The sequence below is a fragment of the Trachypithecus francoisi genome, unplaced genomic scaffold (assembly GCF_009764315.1).
Source record: "Trachypithecus francoisi isolate TF-2019V2 unplaced genomic scaffold, Tfra_2.0 Lachesis_group15, whole genome shotgun sequence".
In the NCBI taxonomy this organism is placed as follows: domain Eukaryota; kingdom Metazoa; phylum Chordata; class Mammalia; order Primates; family Cercopithecidae; genus Trachypithecus; species Trachypithecus francoisi.
The window spans coordinates 81,888,166-81,906,116 of record NW_022681460.1 but is presented as its reverse complement, the minus strand read 5'-3'; the positions used below and the strand labels follow the sequence as shown (position 1 = coordinate 81,906,116).

Sequence of the window (17,951 nt, the reverse complement as noted above, 5' to 3'; positions counted from 1 at the left end):
GATAATCAACAGTTAACAATAACATGCAAGACTTTCTTAATAGCTCAAGCAAATTAAGTATTTTCTTAAAAGCTCAAGCAAATGAAAGCCTCTCTTTAGGCATTAACTATGCAAAACAAGTGAAAAAGAACAAGTAAAGGCATACCTTTCGCTATCTTTCTTGTAGATACTGTTCCCTCATTCTTGTCCTTCAAATTCTGCACTCTATCTTGTTCCAGAACCCCTGACAAAGCCTTCTGCACATCAAACTTGTTCTTCAGAACTGCTTCAATTAATATTTCATCTGGCACAGCATCTCCAAGTACCTCTCTCATGTGATCAAGGCACGAATAAAGACGAGCTAGAAAAGACAACAATGGTCAAAAGCTATACTAAATGGCGCCATGAAAGAAATTTTAATCTTCAAAACTGATTTTAAAATTTACAGCTGTACTAGAATATTCAACTCTCCTTTCTCTCTGGCAAAAATTACTTCTAATGATCACATTTTTATCTACAATATACCTATCTTCCCTTATCAGAGGAATAATTTCGTTAATTTAAAAATCACTATAATAAAATATCTCCTGAATAATAGTGACTAAATGTTTCAAAAAGTGTACACTGCAGATCACTTGGACTCGGGAAGGGGAACATCACACACCAGGGCCTATTATGGGGAGGGGGAAGGGGGGAGGGATGGCATTGGGAGTTATACCTGATGTAAATGACGAGTTGATGGGTACTGACAAGTTGATGGTTGCAGCACACCAACATGGCACAAGTATATATATGTAACAAACCTGCACGTTGTACACATGTACCCTAGAACTTAAAGTATAATAATAAAAAAAAGTGTACATTGCACAGTATACACTAATATCTATTTTCAGTCACCAATGATGATGGTATCTGCATTGATCATTTTTTGCATGTACAGAAAGGAAGGGGTGAGTGTGGAACTATTTCTAATTTGTTAGTGAACCCAGTTACTCACAAAGTATATTTCTTATATTTCTCAAGCTGCTACCTTGTTTCCTTTTTGGCTAATTTCAGTTCTTCCCAGCTAACTAAAATAATCCTTAATGACTCTTTAAAAAACGGCAAGATAACATAATACAAAAATGCCATAAAAATAAGAAAGTCCAGGAAGTTAAGGGGAGGATAGGCTTTTTTTTTTTTTTTTGAGACAGAGTCTACTCTGTTGCCCAGGCTGGAATGCAGTGGCGTGATCTCAGCTCACTGCAACCTCTGTCTCCCAGGTTCAAGCAATTCTCCCACCTCAGCCTCCTGAGTAGCTGGGATTACGGATGCCCGCCACCACACCCGGCTGATTTTTCTATTTTTAGTAGAGATGGGTTTCACCATGTTGCCCAGGCTGTTCTCAAACTCCTGACCTCAGGTTTCCACCTGCCTCGGCTTGCCAAAGTGTTGGGATTACAAGCGGGAGCCGCCACGCCCAGCCAGCATTCACTTTCAAAATAAAAAAATTTAAGTCTGGAATTATCTAAGCTGTTTATGAATTTTAATTTTCTGATGACAGTATTAAAATTATTAATAATACTTATTAATGATGTAAAATCTGTAAGAGCAGAAAGGCTTTGTATCCCTAGAACCTAAAACAGTACCAGGTAACTAGGGGTCAATGAATAAAAATGTATGAAATATTCCTTTATATTTTTGTATAGCACTTGCCAAGTTTCACAATACTTTTATATATATATTTCTTTTGTAATCCTCATAATAAGTCTATGAGCTAGATACATCAGGCAAATTCTAACTTAATAAAGATAAGATTGAAAATCATAGCACTACTAAGTCAGCAATAATCAGAATAGAGGCTTTCAAACTCCCTATTCCACAAAACCATTTCACAGAATGCAATTTATATTTAATTGTACATGCTCATATACTGAACAAGTAATCTACTGGCAATACCCTTTCTTTAAAAAAAAAAAAAAAAAAGTATTTGATACTTCTTTCATTGGCCCCTTAATTATTAAAAATACATTCCTGAAATATTTGGGCAATTCTGCTTTGCTTCAATCTAAGATTAACTTTTAAAGGCTAATAAGCTATACTGGGATAATATTATCTCTTTGATAAATAACATCAATTATTGAAATTGTAACAAAATACTTAGTATAGCTAGCATTAGGGCCTCCTCTTTTTTTGAGACAGAGTTTCGCTCTTATTGCCCAGGCTGGAGTGCAATGGCATGATCTCAGCTCACAGCAGCCTCCATCTCCCAGGTTCAAGTGATTCTCCTGCCTCAGCCTCCCGAATAGCTGGGATGACAGCCATGTGCCACCACACCCGGCCAATTTTGTATTTTTAGTAGAAACAAGGTTTTTCCATGTGGGTCAGGCTGGTTATGAATTTTAAGTAGAGGTTATAAAGTTAGCCTATCTTGGTTCATATCCTAATGCCACTTACTAGCAGGTACAACCTCAGGCAAGTTACTTCTCGGTGTCTCATTTTTCCTCTCTTGTAAAATGAGGGCAACTGTCCTACTTCATAAGGTTGTTGCGAAGATTAAAGATGCTAACACCTGAACAGTACATAGAAAGTACCTAGAGAGCATTAGCAAAAATCAGCTACGATCATTATTACTGTCATCACTTACATATAAGTCAGGTTAGAATGATTAACTTTCCTTCTCAAAAATAACTCTGAATTTCCTAACTCCTTAATCACTGTCCACTGAGGCATAGCAGGACAGAACTTCCATCCTATTCGTATCCTCTCTCCTTACAATCTTAACAATAATACTCTTTAAAAATACAATTATAAAGTGAGTGCATACAACAGCTACAGACTTTTATCTAGATTTTCCAACGTATTTTCAGAGTTGGTAAATTCCCTTTACTTCTTCTTTACCTGTTGTTTCTCTTTCTGCTTTGTACTTTTGTATATTCATGCTTTCTCTCCATTTTTCTTGAGTTGGTTAGCAGCTGGTATATATTTTACTGATTAATTCAAAGATCAACTCCCAGATTCATAAATTTCCTCTGTTTTAAAATTATTACAAATTTTCAATGTAAAAACAATTATGCCAAGCACAGTGGCTCACGCCTGTAATCCCAGCCCTTTGGGAGGTTGAGGTGTGTGGATCACTTGAAGTCAGGAGACCGAGATCACCCCGGCCAACATGGTGAAACCCCATCTCTACTAAAAATACAAAAATTACCCATCTGTGGTAGCAGGCACCCATAATCCCAGCTACTCAGGAGGCTGAGGCAAGAGAATCCCTTTAAACTGGGAGGCAGAGGCTGCAGTGAGCTGAGACTGCGCCACTGCACTCCAGCCTGGGCGACAAAGCGAAACTCTTGTCTCAAAAAAAAAAAAAAACTATAGAACAAATCCACACTCCAGACAAAGATCAAATCCCTGTGCTATCAACAAATGGCATTATTGTTATACCTGGCCATTTTAGTTCTGCTATCAAATCTATGGCTTGAGTGATGTTTGAAGCCATGTCATGTTTGGAACTTATTTATAAAAGAAGAAAGCCAAAATATAAATATCTTCATTAAAATGTTTAAGAGAGTTGAAAATATGCAAAAACTCAGAACCAATGACATTACCAAGTTCTATTTTGAAACTTAATTCACACAGAGGTAAATCCTGAGTACACTTATCCAGTGTCACTTTAGACTTCAACTGGTTTTTTTCAAACCTTTTGAACTTAACATCTTTGTAAGTAAAGGAGTTTATGTATTCTAATCATAAGCTCTACATACAGCTTATCAAACAATTAAATCGTCTCAAAAAGGTCTTCTTAACAAATCACTGGAGTTTCTCTCCCATGGAAAAAAATTTTAAATGGGATAGTTCAATTAAAATTCCAGTTACTAAACAACAGCCATACAATTTTTCAATCATACAGTTAAATACACTCCTCAAAAAACATACTTAATAAAACATAAATTGTCCTTGAATAGGACAGATATGTTTACATCATTACTGTTCATAGTCATTGTTATAAACACTCACAACAAAACTGATAAATTCTGGTGTGTTTGGTTATTAATCATTTTCAGATAACAGATGCACTACTTTTTGCTATACCTTGATCAAATCCACTGAGCTGATGGTTCGAAACAGAATTGGAAGATTCTTTCAGATCTTCATAATCATATCCTTCTACAGGCTCAACGGAAGGTTTGTCACGCCGTGAATAAATAAATTGAGCAGCTAGAATATAAAATGACCAAAGAATGCTATGGTGTAGTCATTTCCTATTAACTTATTTTACAAACGTTAAAGTAAAAATTAAAAATTCTAATCAATCACCTATAGTTACCCACATTTCAAAATAAGGGAAGAAAACAAAAACAATATCATACCAAAACATATACCCAAAATCCTACTCAAATGTGCTTACAACTTATTAATCTCTTATAATCTTCTTCCTTCTCTCCCCCAATCTCTGAAACCATTCCACTCAGCCTACTTTCTCCATGGCTTCCAAAATCTACCTTTCCTAATATCTCTTCTTTTTATACTATTCTGTGTTCCCTGAAATTTTCTCTTCGATACAAGTATTTCAAACCAAATATCAAATCTCTAATTTACATAATTAAGAAAACACAAGGTGGCCAGGTGCGGTGGCTCACCGCTATAATCCCAGCACTTTGGGAGGCTGAGGCGGGTGGATCACCTGAGGTGAGGAGTTCAAGACCAGACTGGCAAATACAGTGAAACCCCGTATCTACTAAAAATATAAAAATTAGCTGGGCGTGGTAGCGGGCGCCTGTAATCCCAGCTACTCAGGAAGATGAGGCAGGGGAACCTCTTGAACCCAGGAGGCAGAGGTTGTAGTGAGCCGAGATCGCACCACTGCACTCCAGTTTGGGTGACAAGAGCAAAACTCCATTTTAAAAAAAAAAAAGAAAAGAAAGGAAAACACAAAGTTAATTTTCACTTCCCAAAAAGTGCTGATTTTGCCTGAATGTAAGAGTTCACAGAAAATACAGACTTTAATCTTTAAACAACTCATGCTTTCAATCACACACTTTCAATCATACACTGACACTGTAAACTAGGGTCATATACCTGACTGTAACTTTCAGGTATCTGTGATACTCTGCAATACTGCCAACACCATCACTCAATATATAACTGAGTATTTATATATATCTGATCAAGGAAAGGAAAGGCAGATTATCAAAATGCTGATACATGCCTGAGTATCATAAACGAAATACAAGTGAGCAAAAGAGAAAATCACAGGCATATATCCAAAGTACAAATGCTTTCAGCTCTACTGGATGGCCACTGAACTGAATCCTGGAGACTGTGTTCAATTGTAAAGGAACAAAATTAAAGAATACGTTAAGAAGGACAGAAATATAGATATGATATTCAAAAGGCAAGGTATTATTAGAGGTATTATCTAGCTTTCTATAAGAGCACAAAACATGTTAAGTCCATTGACTTGTGTATAGGTTATCAGGAAGATATTATTTATTAAAGGGAAGCTACATTCAAAATGTATAGATATATAATCACATTGGGGGTAGAGAAAAAGACATCAAAATGCATAGATAATGCATAGAACATAAAGCTGCAGTGTATGTGTAACACCTATACTCAGAAGGTTAAAGCATAAGTACTCTCTATTCATTGTAAAAGTCAATGGCCTTACAAATTAGGAGGGAAGGCAAAGAAGAAAAACCTAATGATTTATTTTAAAAGCCAAATGAGTAATACCAGACAACAAGCACTGTGGAAGCACAGAAGTAACCAGTGAAGACTGGAGCATTATAATAAAGGAGGTAGGAATATAGAGAACATTGACGAGGTGGAAGAGATCCTGAACAAGGAGAACAGAATAAGAGAAATATTAATAAAGAACAGTTGACAGAATTCAATCCATTCTACTATAATGCATGTTTCCTTAAAACAAATTAGCTCATGTCAATGGGCTATGAAAGTGTAACATTGAGGATGCTTTAGTTTATGAAATTTTTCTCCCAATACTTCAATGTTTTGCAGCACTGCATAATAACAACACATATAAAGTCTGGTAACACCAACCACAGAGAAATATTACACTGTAAGTATAATTGTATTATAATGCCACATAGCTTCACATTCTTCCCCTTGGCTCAGTTTGGACATGTGCCCTGTTTGGGCAGCCTTTACTGCTTGGCTCTCCAAGGTCTGTGAGCATTTACAATATTACTCTTTAGTTTCAACCCTTTCTTACATCTCCTATCTCCTTTCACCATTTTTTTAAAGTGTAAAATCCTATATTTACTGGAATACTTAATAGGAAATTAATTTATCTTTTCAAATGTGCAAGCATTTTTATTAGGATGATTATTTCTGTTAGTACTCCATAGGTGGAGTGGTTTGTCCTGATCTTATTTTTTCCCATAAGTTGTTATTTTTAGTATATAATTCTGAAGATCACAAAGATTTTTAAGAATGCACATTATGTTGCATATATCTCTCTATTTCCCCCCTCTTGTGCAAGGAGATAACAACACTGGTATAAAGTCAGCATGGCTAAACAGCAGAAGAGACATCCTATTTCATCAATTCTCTAAGAGGACAACTTTTTTTCACATTACAAATCTCAGAATTAGAGATGTGTCTTTCAATCAAATGACATCTTAGCATTACATAATACTTAGACTGATAGCTTTCAGTTTTAAAGTGGTCCTTAAAATAATGATACACCTTACAATTCATGGCATTTTAGATTTAATGTGGTATAAATGAGGCCCTTTGGTCCCTGGTGCTTTCCTGGCTTTAATAAACTATGTACAGTTTAGTCTAAAAGTAACAAACATACTTCCCCCAACTTCTCCTCCTACCCATGAACTAGGAGGGAGAAATCCAAAACAAATTAAAAAATTAAGTGAGGCATGAAATCAGATGTTTCCCTTAACAAGTTTCAGTCAGGAAATACTGACAGGGAAGAGGAAGTTTTCAACGTACAGGTTTCTCCTCTGCCTGCCAGGAGCTATTTTTTCTGCAGTGGGGTCAGGGTAGTCCTGTACCACCACACACACCCAACACATAACTCCAACTCAGAAACCTATACTGTGGCCACTATTCTGGAAGTAGTAATGGTTGGATTTGCGAAGGGTGGGTGGGGGGAAGAGTAAGAAAACTCCCCCAGGAGAAACATTGGGTTGGTGTAAAAGTAACTGTAGGTTTTTCCATTACTTTCAAATGGTGGGTGGGTGAGGCAGGGAGCGATCCAAACCTCCGAAATTGTACTGAGAGCCCCAAAAGCAACAAATACAAGAAATAATGGAGAGACAGTAATGATGAAAAAATGATAAATACAAAATGCTATTCTCTAAAATTGTAAATCACAAACTTTGATGGAAGTGCTTTCTGAAAAAATGGACACCTATAATTTTCAAAATTTAAGGCATTTTGACAAACATAAAAGTGCAAAGAATTCAAAACCTAATACCTGAAACTTCCTAAAATGGTTTCCTAAACACTTTAAAATAAAAATCACATGAGGCATTCATTAAAAATACAGCTTTCTAGGCTTCTTCCCCTGGAGATTATGATTCAGTGGTGCTGGAATGAAGTAGGAAATTCGTATTCCTAAGAATTATTCCAGCCAGGCACAATGACTCATGCCTGTAATCCCAGCACTTTGGGAGGCCCAGGCAGGTGGATCACCCGAGGTCAGGAGTTCAAGACCAGCCTGGCCAACATGGCAAAACCCCATCTCTACTAAAAATGCAAAATTAGCCAGGCATGGTGGTGGGTGCCTGCAATCCCAGCTACTTGAGAGGCTGGGGCACGAGAACTGCTTGAACCTGGGAGCCACATGGAGGTTGGGGTGAGCCGAGATCATGCCACTGCACTCCAGCCTAGGATACAGAATGAGACTCCGTCTCAAAGGAAAAAAAAAAAAAAAAAAGAACTATTCCCAGCAGATTCATATCACAAGGTAAGATTAAGAAACAATGGTGACCTACAAGTCTCCCCTTTCTTCTGTCGCACCCAAACACCACTTTGTGGACCATGATCAGTTATCTGCACAAAATACTAGCTCCCTTACTCAAAAAACTCCAATAAGTCGACACTAAAAACACAAAATCAAAAACTGTCTTTCACAATTTCGTTCCCATTTTCTTTCCTAGCCCTGTTTCCTCCTGCCACGTGCAGTAATCCTGGTAGTCTGATGAAACAAGTCTCACTTAGAGATCACTGCTTAAGCAACACTGTTTCCTCTAACTGGGATGCCATTCTTACTCCCAAATTTACTAGCTTCAATCCCAACTCCTTCCAGAAGCCTTCCCATACTCTTTCAGTCAGGGTTATTTTCTTTACCCACCGTACTATTGTAGCAAGTTATTTGAACAAGACTTTAAACAAGCTTCCTTATACCAAACTAATTTATAAATGTATTAGAATAGCATTTTTCTTACAAAAAAAAAATACACAATAAAGGTTTGAAATTAGAATGGAGCAAATAAAGATTACTTCTAATTATATTCGCTGAAACAAAATACATCACCATTCAAATAAAGTTTTACATACAAACTCTTTTTGCTACCCCCACTCTTTGACATAGGTTCAATACTCAGTATCAAAGTCAATCTTTCTAAAAGAAAGAAAAGTTAACATTTAAAAATCACCATCCTAGGTTGGGCATCGCGGCATACACCTATAATCCTGGCACTTGGGGAGGCCAACGCAGGAGGATCACTGGAGCTCAGGAGTTTAAGGCAAGCCTTGGCAGCGTAGTGAGACCAGAAAACTGGGCTTAATAGAATTCAAAAAAATATACACATGCTGATGAATTTTAGAGAGAAATTCCAATTAATTGGTAAAGTCATTCAATTATCAGACTTCATTACACCATGAATATAATCAGCTATGCAATGACATTAGCTGCTTAAGAAAGGAAAATATTCTTCCAAAACTATTCATTTTCTATTGAAAATTACTTGGAAAATATACCACTAAAGAGGAAAGTTAAGTTTCTTATCTGATGTTACTGCTATTTTTAAAATGTTTTGAAAAATTTTTAAATCCAAAGTCGTATGCTTTTGTTAAAAATATCAGTTTGTCACAGAAGAAACTCAAAAACATTTAACTATCTCCTGCTTTGATAAGATCAGTTGGCTTCTGGTGTGTTCGAAAAGTAACTCTCAAGAGTCAGACTGTCCTGAATACAAACCACAGGTAAGAGCCACATCAAAAGCTATGAGACACACATGGATAAACTCTGACCCTGTCCTCAAGAAAGCTAGGTCATAAATGCAAATCTCAGAGAAACACCCTTTGAAGGTCTGACTTTGTGCTGTTAGCTTATTATTCAAGACAACGTAACATTTATCCAGAGAAGCCTAAATGACTATGTTAACCTGCAATATGAAGGTGTCTTTCAGTAATCCCCCATCTGAAAGATTCCACGCTTACACAAAGCCATATTCAACCAACTTCCAAGTCCTGTAGACCTCAATTCCTGTAAATTTTCTCTTGAATGTATTTCCAAATCCAATGCTACCACTCTTGCCCTAAACAAATGGTTCTCAATGCATACCACGAGCATACCCCAGTGGGCTTGTTAAAACATCTGCTATGCCTCACTCCCAGTTTCTGACTCTTGGGTGGAGTCCCCAACATTGCATTTCGAACAAACTCTCAAGTGATGCTGATGCTTCACTTTGAGAACACTGTCCTAAAATAGCCTCATCTCCTCTAGATAAATACATATAACACTCTCCTAACAAGTCTACTTACATCTACCCATATACCACCTTTAATCTATTATCGATGTATTAGATTTTTTAACTCAAATCCAATATAACCATACCATCTTCTCAGTTCTATGAATATGCCATGCTCTCTCATGTGCTTAGAATGTGCGTGATGAGGATAGCACTACCAGACATCACTTTGTCACCTTTAATATTTAAGTTACCTAGTCAACTGTGATGCTGAATTATAGAAGCTCCAAAGCGCAAATGCCTAGGAGGTTCCTAGAAAAATGTGAAATTGTTTTATTCCTAAATCACTATAAAATGTCTTCTCTTTTGAATCCCTGAATAAGGAGCTATAAGGGAATGCTGCTCATTCAGCCGTCTCTCAGTTTCTAACGTACCATCCTTTACCAAGCTTTGTGATGCTGGATTGAAGTCACTGCAAAGCACGTTTCTTCTTTGATACCCAGCTCCCTTTTAGGATCATCCAATGAGATACTAAAGGGACACTGGAAGCCAGAGAAGGCAGGCACATGCTCCTCTACCTTTGCTTCTTGTTCCAGTATCACCCCAGCAATACACACTTCACCTTCCAGAAGCAGTTTCTTCCAGTAACTGCAATTAATACCCAGTTTTGGTTTTTCCAAAACTCCAGAACCAGCTTCAATTTGCCTCTTCACTCCCCAGACAACACAACCAGCCAGTAGGTTGGAATCTCCTCTTTAAAAGGCTGAATCCCAGCTCTAAGATTCAGGGGCTTTCTGAGGCACCAGCATCAGTCATGCAGTGCCTCCCTGCCCAGAGGTCTGAGTCTTGGCCCCACAGTCCCTCTTGAAAACTTCAGAGGCAACGCAGCAAAAAACCCTCTCCTCAAGGTCTAAGTCACAGTTCCAAGGTGCCTCCACCAGCTTCTAAAAGGTGATTTCAACCTTGCCGTTTGTTCCCCTAAGAACTAGGGACAGTAAAGTGCTTCCTGAACTTATAACCTTCTTGATATCCTCATTGCACTTTTTGCATTCTTTGTTCTATAATATCTGGTTAACAACTTTTTATGTTAAATGCTTTCTGAAAAAATAACTGGTACAATCTTTATCTCATAACAGAATATAGACTGATAACAGTGAAACATTAAAAGATGAGAGGAAAAGCCACAATTAAGCTAAATGAGAAAAGTACTTGACCAGAAAGGCAGGCCTGTAAATAAAGAGCTAGATGCATTTCAGAATAACCAGTTAACAGGAAAAAGGTGCTAAGAGTAGATATGATAAAGACAACTTCTGGCATATCTATGCCTTTATAAAGAAAAAGAAATTATAAAAGTCAGAAGGGACATATTTGGTCAGAAGAGGCTAAAAATGGGATGAAAGTAGGTACAGTTTATAAGACAGCCCAGCAGACTAGAAGGTAATTAAGACAAGGATGTCTTAGTCCATTCAGGCTGCTATAACAAAATGCCATTAACTAGGCAGCTTACAAACAGAAATTTTTGATAGTTCAGAGGCTAGGAAGTCCAAGATCAAGGCAGCCTGTGTGTGGTGAAGGCCCGTGTTCTGGCTCACCGATAGCACCCACTTGCTGTGTCCTAACATGATAGAAGGGCAAGAGTTTTCCTTAGGACCTCTTTTACTAGGGCACTAATCCCATTTATGAGGGCTCCACCCTCACGGCCTAATCACCTACCAAGGGCCCCACCTCCTAATACCATCACCTTGGGGGTTAGAATTTCAACATGTGAATCTGGGGGAAACACAAACATTCAGACCATGGCAGAAGGCTCTGAAAGAAATGTTTATTAAATCTTTAGACTTGTAAAAAATGAGTTGTATAAATTACATTTATGCTACACCCAACTATAGGTAAATATACTATTATACCCTCTTTTTATACCATACTAAATTTTTTTTTTTTTTTTCCATTTTTCGAGATGGAGTTTAGCTTTTGTTGCCCAGGCTAGAATGGGGCGATCTCAACTCTCTGCAACCTCCGCCTCCCGGGTTCAAGTGATTCTCCTGCCTCAGTCTCCCGAGTAGCTGGGATTACAGGCACTCGCCACCACGCCTGGCTAATTTTTGTATTTTTAGTAGAGACAGGGTTTCACCATGTTGGCCAGGCTGGTCTCGAACTCCTGACCTCAGGTGATCCACGTGCCTCAGCCTCCCAGAGTGCTGTGATTACAGGCATGAGCCACCGCACCCAGCCTATACCATAATAAAATTTAGCAGGGCATTTTAACCTGTGTAGATAGTAGGCTGAAATTTGGAGACAAGGGTAGTGTTAGGGAAATAAGTGACAGGAGGATCAGGATTAATGACGTAGTCTTTGATGGGAAGAATATATGAATGTTTTCCTTATATGGTGGCAGAGAAGAAATCTTTGGGCTGATAATCTAGAAGATACAGCTCCGACGTGGAATCATACAGAAATATGAATGCCAAATCCCTCTCCAAATCACACTCCAAAAGAAGTCTGAACTACATGTATTGGTTTATTTGCCAAACTGTTTAACAATAGATAAATGAAAGTACTGTATAAAGGAAAGTCTATGCATAAGACCTCCATCTTTCTAATACTCAAAGGATCCTTGAGGATATAATGGCTGCCTGCCTCCAGAGGCTTCAGAATTTCATTATTGACTAAATTACCATTTTAGTATATTTAGATTAACTGCATGATACAAAGTATGCTGGGAAAAAAAAGCCAAAGTCTTTTTTATATTATTTAAAACTAAATAACAGAATCACAAGTTTAAATTCTACTCACAGGTAAAGAAATTATTTTATATGCCTTTAAAAATTAACATATAATTAAGTTTTTAAGTGTTATACATTACAGCCTCACAGAACACTCTAGTCCTTGAACGACTAACATTTACTTTACGTTTTTAAACACTAAATCAAAGGAATCAAATTATTTTTAAAAATTCACCTGTTGATGGCGAAATACAATAATCATCCTCTACAGACTGGCCATAGAGATCATCATCTTCAAAATCTAAAATAAAGACAAAAGAGATAAATTCATTTACAAGTTATTTTTATATTCTTAGTTACTAGTGAGGAAGTATCTGAATCCTCTTCAAAATAAACTGTTTATCCAAAATTTAAGGAACCTAGAATGTCTATTTTCAAAAAAACACTAAGAATTTCACCCACAAAATAGTTACCTACTAACTATATTCATAAAGACATACACAGTTCTTCAGTTGTTAAATTAATTGGGTTACCCAGGTCCCAAGTTTTCACCTCATAGGATCAAATATAATAATCCTTTAAAAAATATACTTGAGAGGCTGGGCGCGGTGGCTCAAGCCTGTAATCCCAGCACTTTGGGAGGCCGAGACGGGCGGATCACGAGGTCAGGAGATCGAGACCATCCTGGCTAACAAGGTGAAACCCCGTCTCTACTAAAAAATATAAAAAATTAGCCGGGCGAGGTGGCGGGCGCCTGTAGTCCCAGCTACTCGGGAGGCTGAGGCAGGAGAATGGCATGAGCCCGGGAGGCGGAGCTTGCAGTGAGCTGAGATCCGGCCACAGCACTCTAGCCTGGGCGACAGAGCGAGACTCCGTCTCAAAAAAAAAAAAAAAAAATATACTTGAGGTCAGGTATGTAATCCTGAGCTCATGCCTGTAATCCCAGCACTTTGTAAGGCTAAGGTAGGCAGATCATGAGGTCAGGAGTTTGAGACCCACCTGACCAACACAGCGAAACCCCGTCTCTACTAAAAATACAAAAATTAGCTGGGCGTGGTGGCGCACACCTGAAATCCCAGCTACTCAGGAGGCTGAGGCAGGAGAATCACTTGAACCCAGGAGGTGGAGGTTGCAGTGAGCCGAGATCGCGCCACTGCACTCCAGCCTGGGTGACAGAGCGAGACTCCATCTCAAAAAAAAAAAAAAGAAAAAAAAATACTTAGTTTCTCCAGTGTTGACAAAAATCTGAAATAAACCATTTTTTTTACCAAGTTCCCTCTATAACCAAAGCACACCTCTTCCACAGAACTGACTAATATGGGGGTACACAATAGATCATGAAAGTAGTATTTCTTCATGAAGAGCTAAGTAACATCCATACAAACCAAGTTACCCTAAACCCCTATGCTCACCCACTGATGGCTAATTGCCCTTTTTTTTCTGCTTCCTGGGATATGCTCTTTGCCTTGATTTTCCTAGGCCATTTCTTTCTGCTAGCTAAGGTTCCAGCTCAAATGTCTCCTCTTTGCGCAAGTCTTCCCTGACCACTCTGGGTAAAGCAGTAAGCCCCTCTGCCACTGTTATCCTCCAGCACACTTACCCAATTTACAGAGTACTACGCCTGTTCACTACATGAGACTATCAGCTTCTTCAGGGCAAGACTTGGTTTAGCCACCTGGCACACATGTGGAACTAGATTAATATTTGTTTTATTATAAATTAACGAATCAAACTAATTACAACTAAAAACCCACAAAGAACATAAATATATTTACATAAATTTCACTTCACAAACACTAACACCATGCCAGGGAGTAGTTGAGACAACTGTGGTATAACAGTGAACACATTTCCAGTTATCACCGCACCAAAAATCTGACAAGGAATACACCCAAGAAAATGGGCAATTACAAAACCATGTGGTAAGTGCCTGACATGAGAAACACAGAGCAATTTGGGAACACACACATGAACGACAAAACTAGAACTGGGAGTGGGGTAGCCAGGGAAAGATCCCCAGGAACATAAAATCCAAACCAATCCCAAAGGTTAGAGTTAGCTAATTTCTGAGGGTATTCACGCAGCAGGAACAGCATGCTCAAAAGCTGAGACCAAATGCTTACAGCAATGAAAAATTAGATAAATGCTACTATTGGGCAAAAAGATATATGATTAAATAAATTATTAGATCACAATTCCAAGTTAATAAAAATTTATTTGAAAATAAACAAGGGGCCATGCACAAACAAAATATTTTCAGATACTGAAGACAACAACAGGTCAGGCATGGTGGCTCACACCTGTAATTCCAGCACTTTGGGAAGCCAAGAAGGCAGGATCTCACTTGGGCCCAGGAATTTGAGTCCAGCCTAGGGAACATAGCCAGATGCTGTCTCTACTAAAATAAAAAAATCAACCAGCCATGGGGCACATGCCTGTAGACCTAGCAACTCTGGAGGCTGAGGCAGGAGGACTGCTTGAGCCCAGGAGTTGGAGGTTACAGAGAGCTATGATCATGCCACTGCTCTCGCACTGCAGCTTGGCCAACAAAGTGTGATCCCGTCTCTTAAAAAAAAAAAAATAATGAGACTCTTTTTTTACTAAGTCAGCTTGTCAATGCTGAAATTGACCCTAAAGTGCCACAACATAAAAAGATGAAGAGAATTCTTTCCTGCAATCTTCGTAGTTTGTTTCCTCAATCAACAAAATTATGGAATATTTACTACATGTAAAGAACATTGTGTTAGCCACTTAAAGTATGGATTTTGCCTTCCTGGGACTTTTAAATCAGTGACTAAGGCAGTCATGTAAAGTATTATATAAATTACAGAGAAAAACAAAGTGGGAGTTAAGTAGAGAAACCAATAGGTTTTAGAACACACACTCTCTCTAATGAGGTTATATTACTTAAGAGAATTTTTAAATTATTATTCTGAGAATTCAAGAGAAAGTCTAACTGGAAAGAAGAGAAATAAACTGGACCTTGATAATGAGTACAACTTTTATAAACAAGAAAAGGGGATGAACCTCCTTAATGTTACAGGAACAGCTTGGTTATGATGTCACCAACTGTTCCAAAGAAACATGACAACCTGACCTCAAGTAGCCAAGGTGCTCCCTGAGGCCAACCACCTCTCCTCCATGAAGCATTCCTTCACATAGAAATCCTGCTTACTCCCCCCAATGCATTCTGAATTAAGTGTTCTCATCTGTGTATCCCTCCCATAGCGTTTTCTCAGTACCTTTTGTAGCATTTTTCATATTCTAATAATCTGTAACTGGTAAAATCTTCTCCTTTTAGACTACCCTCAAATATCTTACTGTCAGTCCTCAAAGCTTAGAACAGTACTCTAAGCATTAACTTAATGGTGGTTGAGGAAATGATAAACAACTATTAAAGAAACGAATAATAACTAGGCCTATTCATGTACTTTATATTTGCAAAAATATCTCTCAGTCTAAAGTCATTTCTTAGGTGACAATGGTCCACATGCAACACCATCCATTGCAATACTTATTTAAAAGGGCCTCTATTCTAAAGTAACCAACAGAAAATTCACATATTCTTGACGGACTGAGGTCACAGGTTCCAAATGGAGAACAGGGTGTTAGCTGCCCTCACTCTAGTTAGAGCACACTGATGTTCCATAATCATCTACTGGGGTGCCAACGACAATCACCAACATATTAAGCACTACATGTTCTGCACTTCGCAAAGCATAGGTCTTTATTCTTCTTCTGCATTAGTTCATACTTGTTTATATTTTTAGTTTATGTGATGCTTGGTGATGCCTATAGTTATCTACTGCATGAAGAGGGATGTGCTCCTCCTAAAAATAATTCTAACTCCTGTTAACTCCTACAGAACATTCATATAGACATTTTTCTTTTATTTCATTTTTTAATATCAAAAAGTCCTTTCCCACACACTCTTTCCTCTAGTACCGCCGTTTATTTACATTCCAAAATACATTTACATCAAGCATTACCAGCCAAGAACTGAGTATAAACTTCACGATCATCTGATTGACTCATTCTTTGGGCCTTTTTAATATGTGTCTTTTCTACTGTCTCCTAAGTTTCCACTTTGAAATTTGTTGAAAAATAAATTAGCGCAAACTGGTTCTGCACTAAATATGTATGGACATACACAAAAGATTTACCGTGTAAATCTAGCACAGGTACAGGTCCGTTGAATGTAAGCATTAAGTCAATCTGTGTTTTACAAATAAGCAACGTTTCAAGGACATTTCTCAAAGGGGGTCTGAAAGAGAGGAGCTAGAAGCAGGCACGTGAGTGCCCGACATGGGAGGAAACAATGGAAGCGGTGATAATGCTTACGTGCCTAAATATCACCGGATCCCAACCTCACCAATGTCCTACCCATATGACGCTATTCAGCACCTCTCCCTCCCCAAACAAAATCAACACCAGAGGGCAGAAATCATGACTTAAAAACGATGGCATTTGGCGGCACTAGAAGGCCTGTAATATTCCCCAACTGGGCTCTCCGAATTCCGACAGGGCATCATTGACGAGAAACTCACAGATTGAGGTAGATGCCAACGGGCTAGGATCCCAGCTGGAACCGCAAAAGAACGTCCCGGCATGACCCGGCCTCCTACCTTCATCGTAGTTATAGCCTCGAACATTCCGATGCCGGGCCATGACGGCGGAGAGGGCGTTTGCCACAGCCCCTTCACTCCTTCCAAAACACTCCGCTTAGATACTGATAAAGTGCCAACTGCGCCCTGGAGAACCCCTATGCGCCATTTTGGCTTCCCGCAGGCCTCTGCGCCGAGCGCCTGCGCAAGCGCGACGTCTTATCTGTGCACCGCGCGACGACAATGCCTCGGGGGTCACTGTTCGCCTCCCTGAGGGCGCATGCGCACTGCTGCGCATGGCGGGAAGAGGGGAGGGAGCGTTTGAGCGTGGCCCCACCCAAAGGTTGGGCGACGGAGGGGGATGGGGAAATCGCGCCGCCTAGAACTGACTGGTTTGGACGAAATGATGCAAGCGGGGAACCTTGACCTACCTACGCCAGCGTTCTGGATTATTTTACAAATGTGGTTTCTGGTAACGTGAGAAAGCTATGTGCTCAGTAAGAGCAGGGACCTTGTTTTATCAAACTTTGATCTTTAATTAGGCACACAGTAGGCATTCAACAAACTTGTGTAAACTCGGTAGCAGATTTAGCCCAGGCCGGTGCGGTGGCTCCAGCCTGTAATCTCAGCACTTTGGGAAGCCCAGGAGGGCGGATCGCTTAAACCCAGGTGTTCGAGACCAGCCTGAGCAACATAGCGAGACTCCGTCTCTACAAAAAATACAAACACTAGCCGGCCCCGTGATGCAGACCTACTAGTCCCAGCTACTGAAGAGGCTGAGGTGGGGGGATCCTCTGAGCTCGGGCAGTCGAGGCTGCAGTGAGCTGAGATCAGGCCTCTCCATTCCAGCCTGGGCAACAAAGTGAGACTTTATCTTAAAAAAAAAAGAAAAAAAAAAAAAAGAGTCCAAGCTTTAGAGGAGGAAATAAGGCTATTTTTAAACGGGTATATATTATTAAATTGAGACCCTGGCAAAAATAGGTCAC

The 17,951-nt window shown here is 39.0% G+C and overlaps 1 protein-coding gene across 5 annotated transcripts in view; it reads right to left on the bottom strand.

Moving 5' to 3' along the window:
- The window catches only part of HBS1L (HBS1 like translational GTPase), a 93,597-nt gene extending 76,351 nt beyond the window's left edge, over positions 1–17,246 (bottom strand). The window contains exons 1-4 of one of the 5 annotated variants that reach the window (XM_033235394.1): positions 16,987–17,246; positions 12,597–12,662; positions 4,051–4,176; positions 146–340 (exon numbers count right to left, since the gene is read on the bottom strand). In XM_033235394.1, coding sequence (XP_033091285.1) covers positions 146–340; positions 4,051–4,176; positions 12,597–12,662; positions 16,987–17,029 — 430 coding nt within the window. In that variant the 5' untranslated portion in view covers positions 17,030–17,246. Of the gene's footprint in view, positions 1–145; positions 341–4,050; positions 4,177–12,596; positions 12,663–16,908 lie in introns of all 5 variants that reach the window. The other 4 variants (XM_033235391.1, XM_033235390.1, XM_033235392.1 and 1 more) reach the window with 4 other exon arrangements.
- Positions 17,247–17,951: the final 705 nt, after the last annotated feature.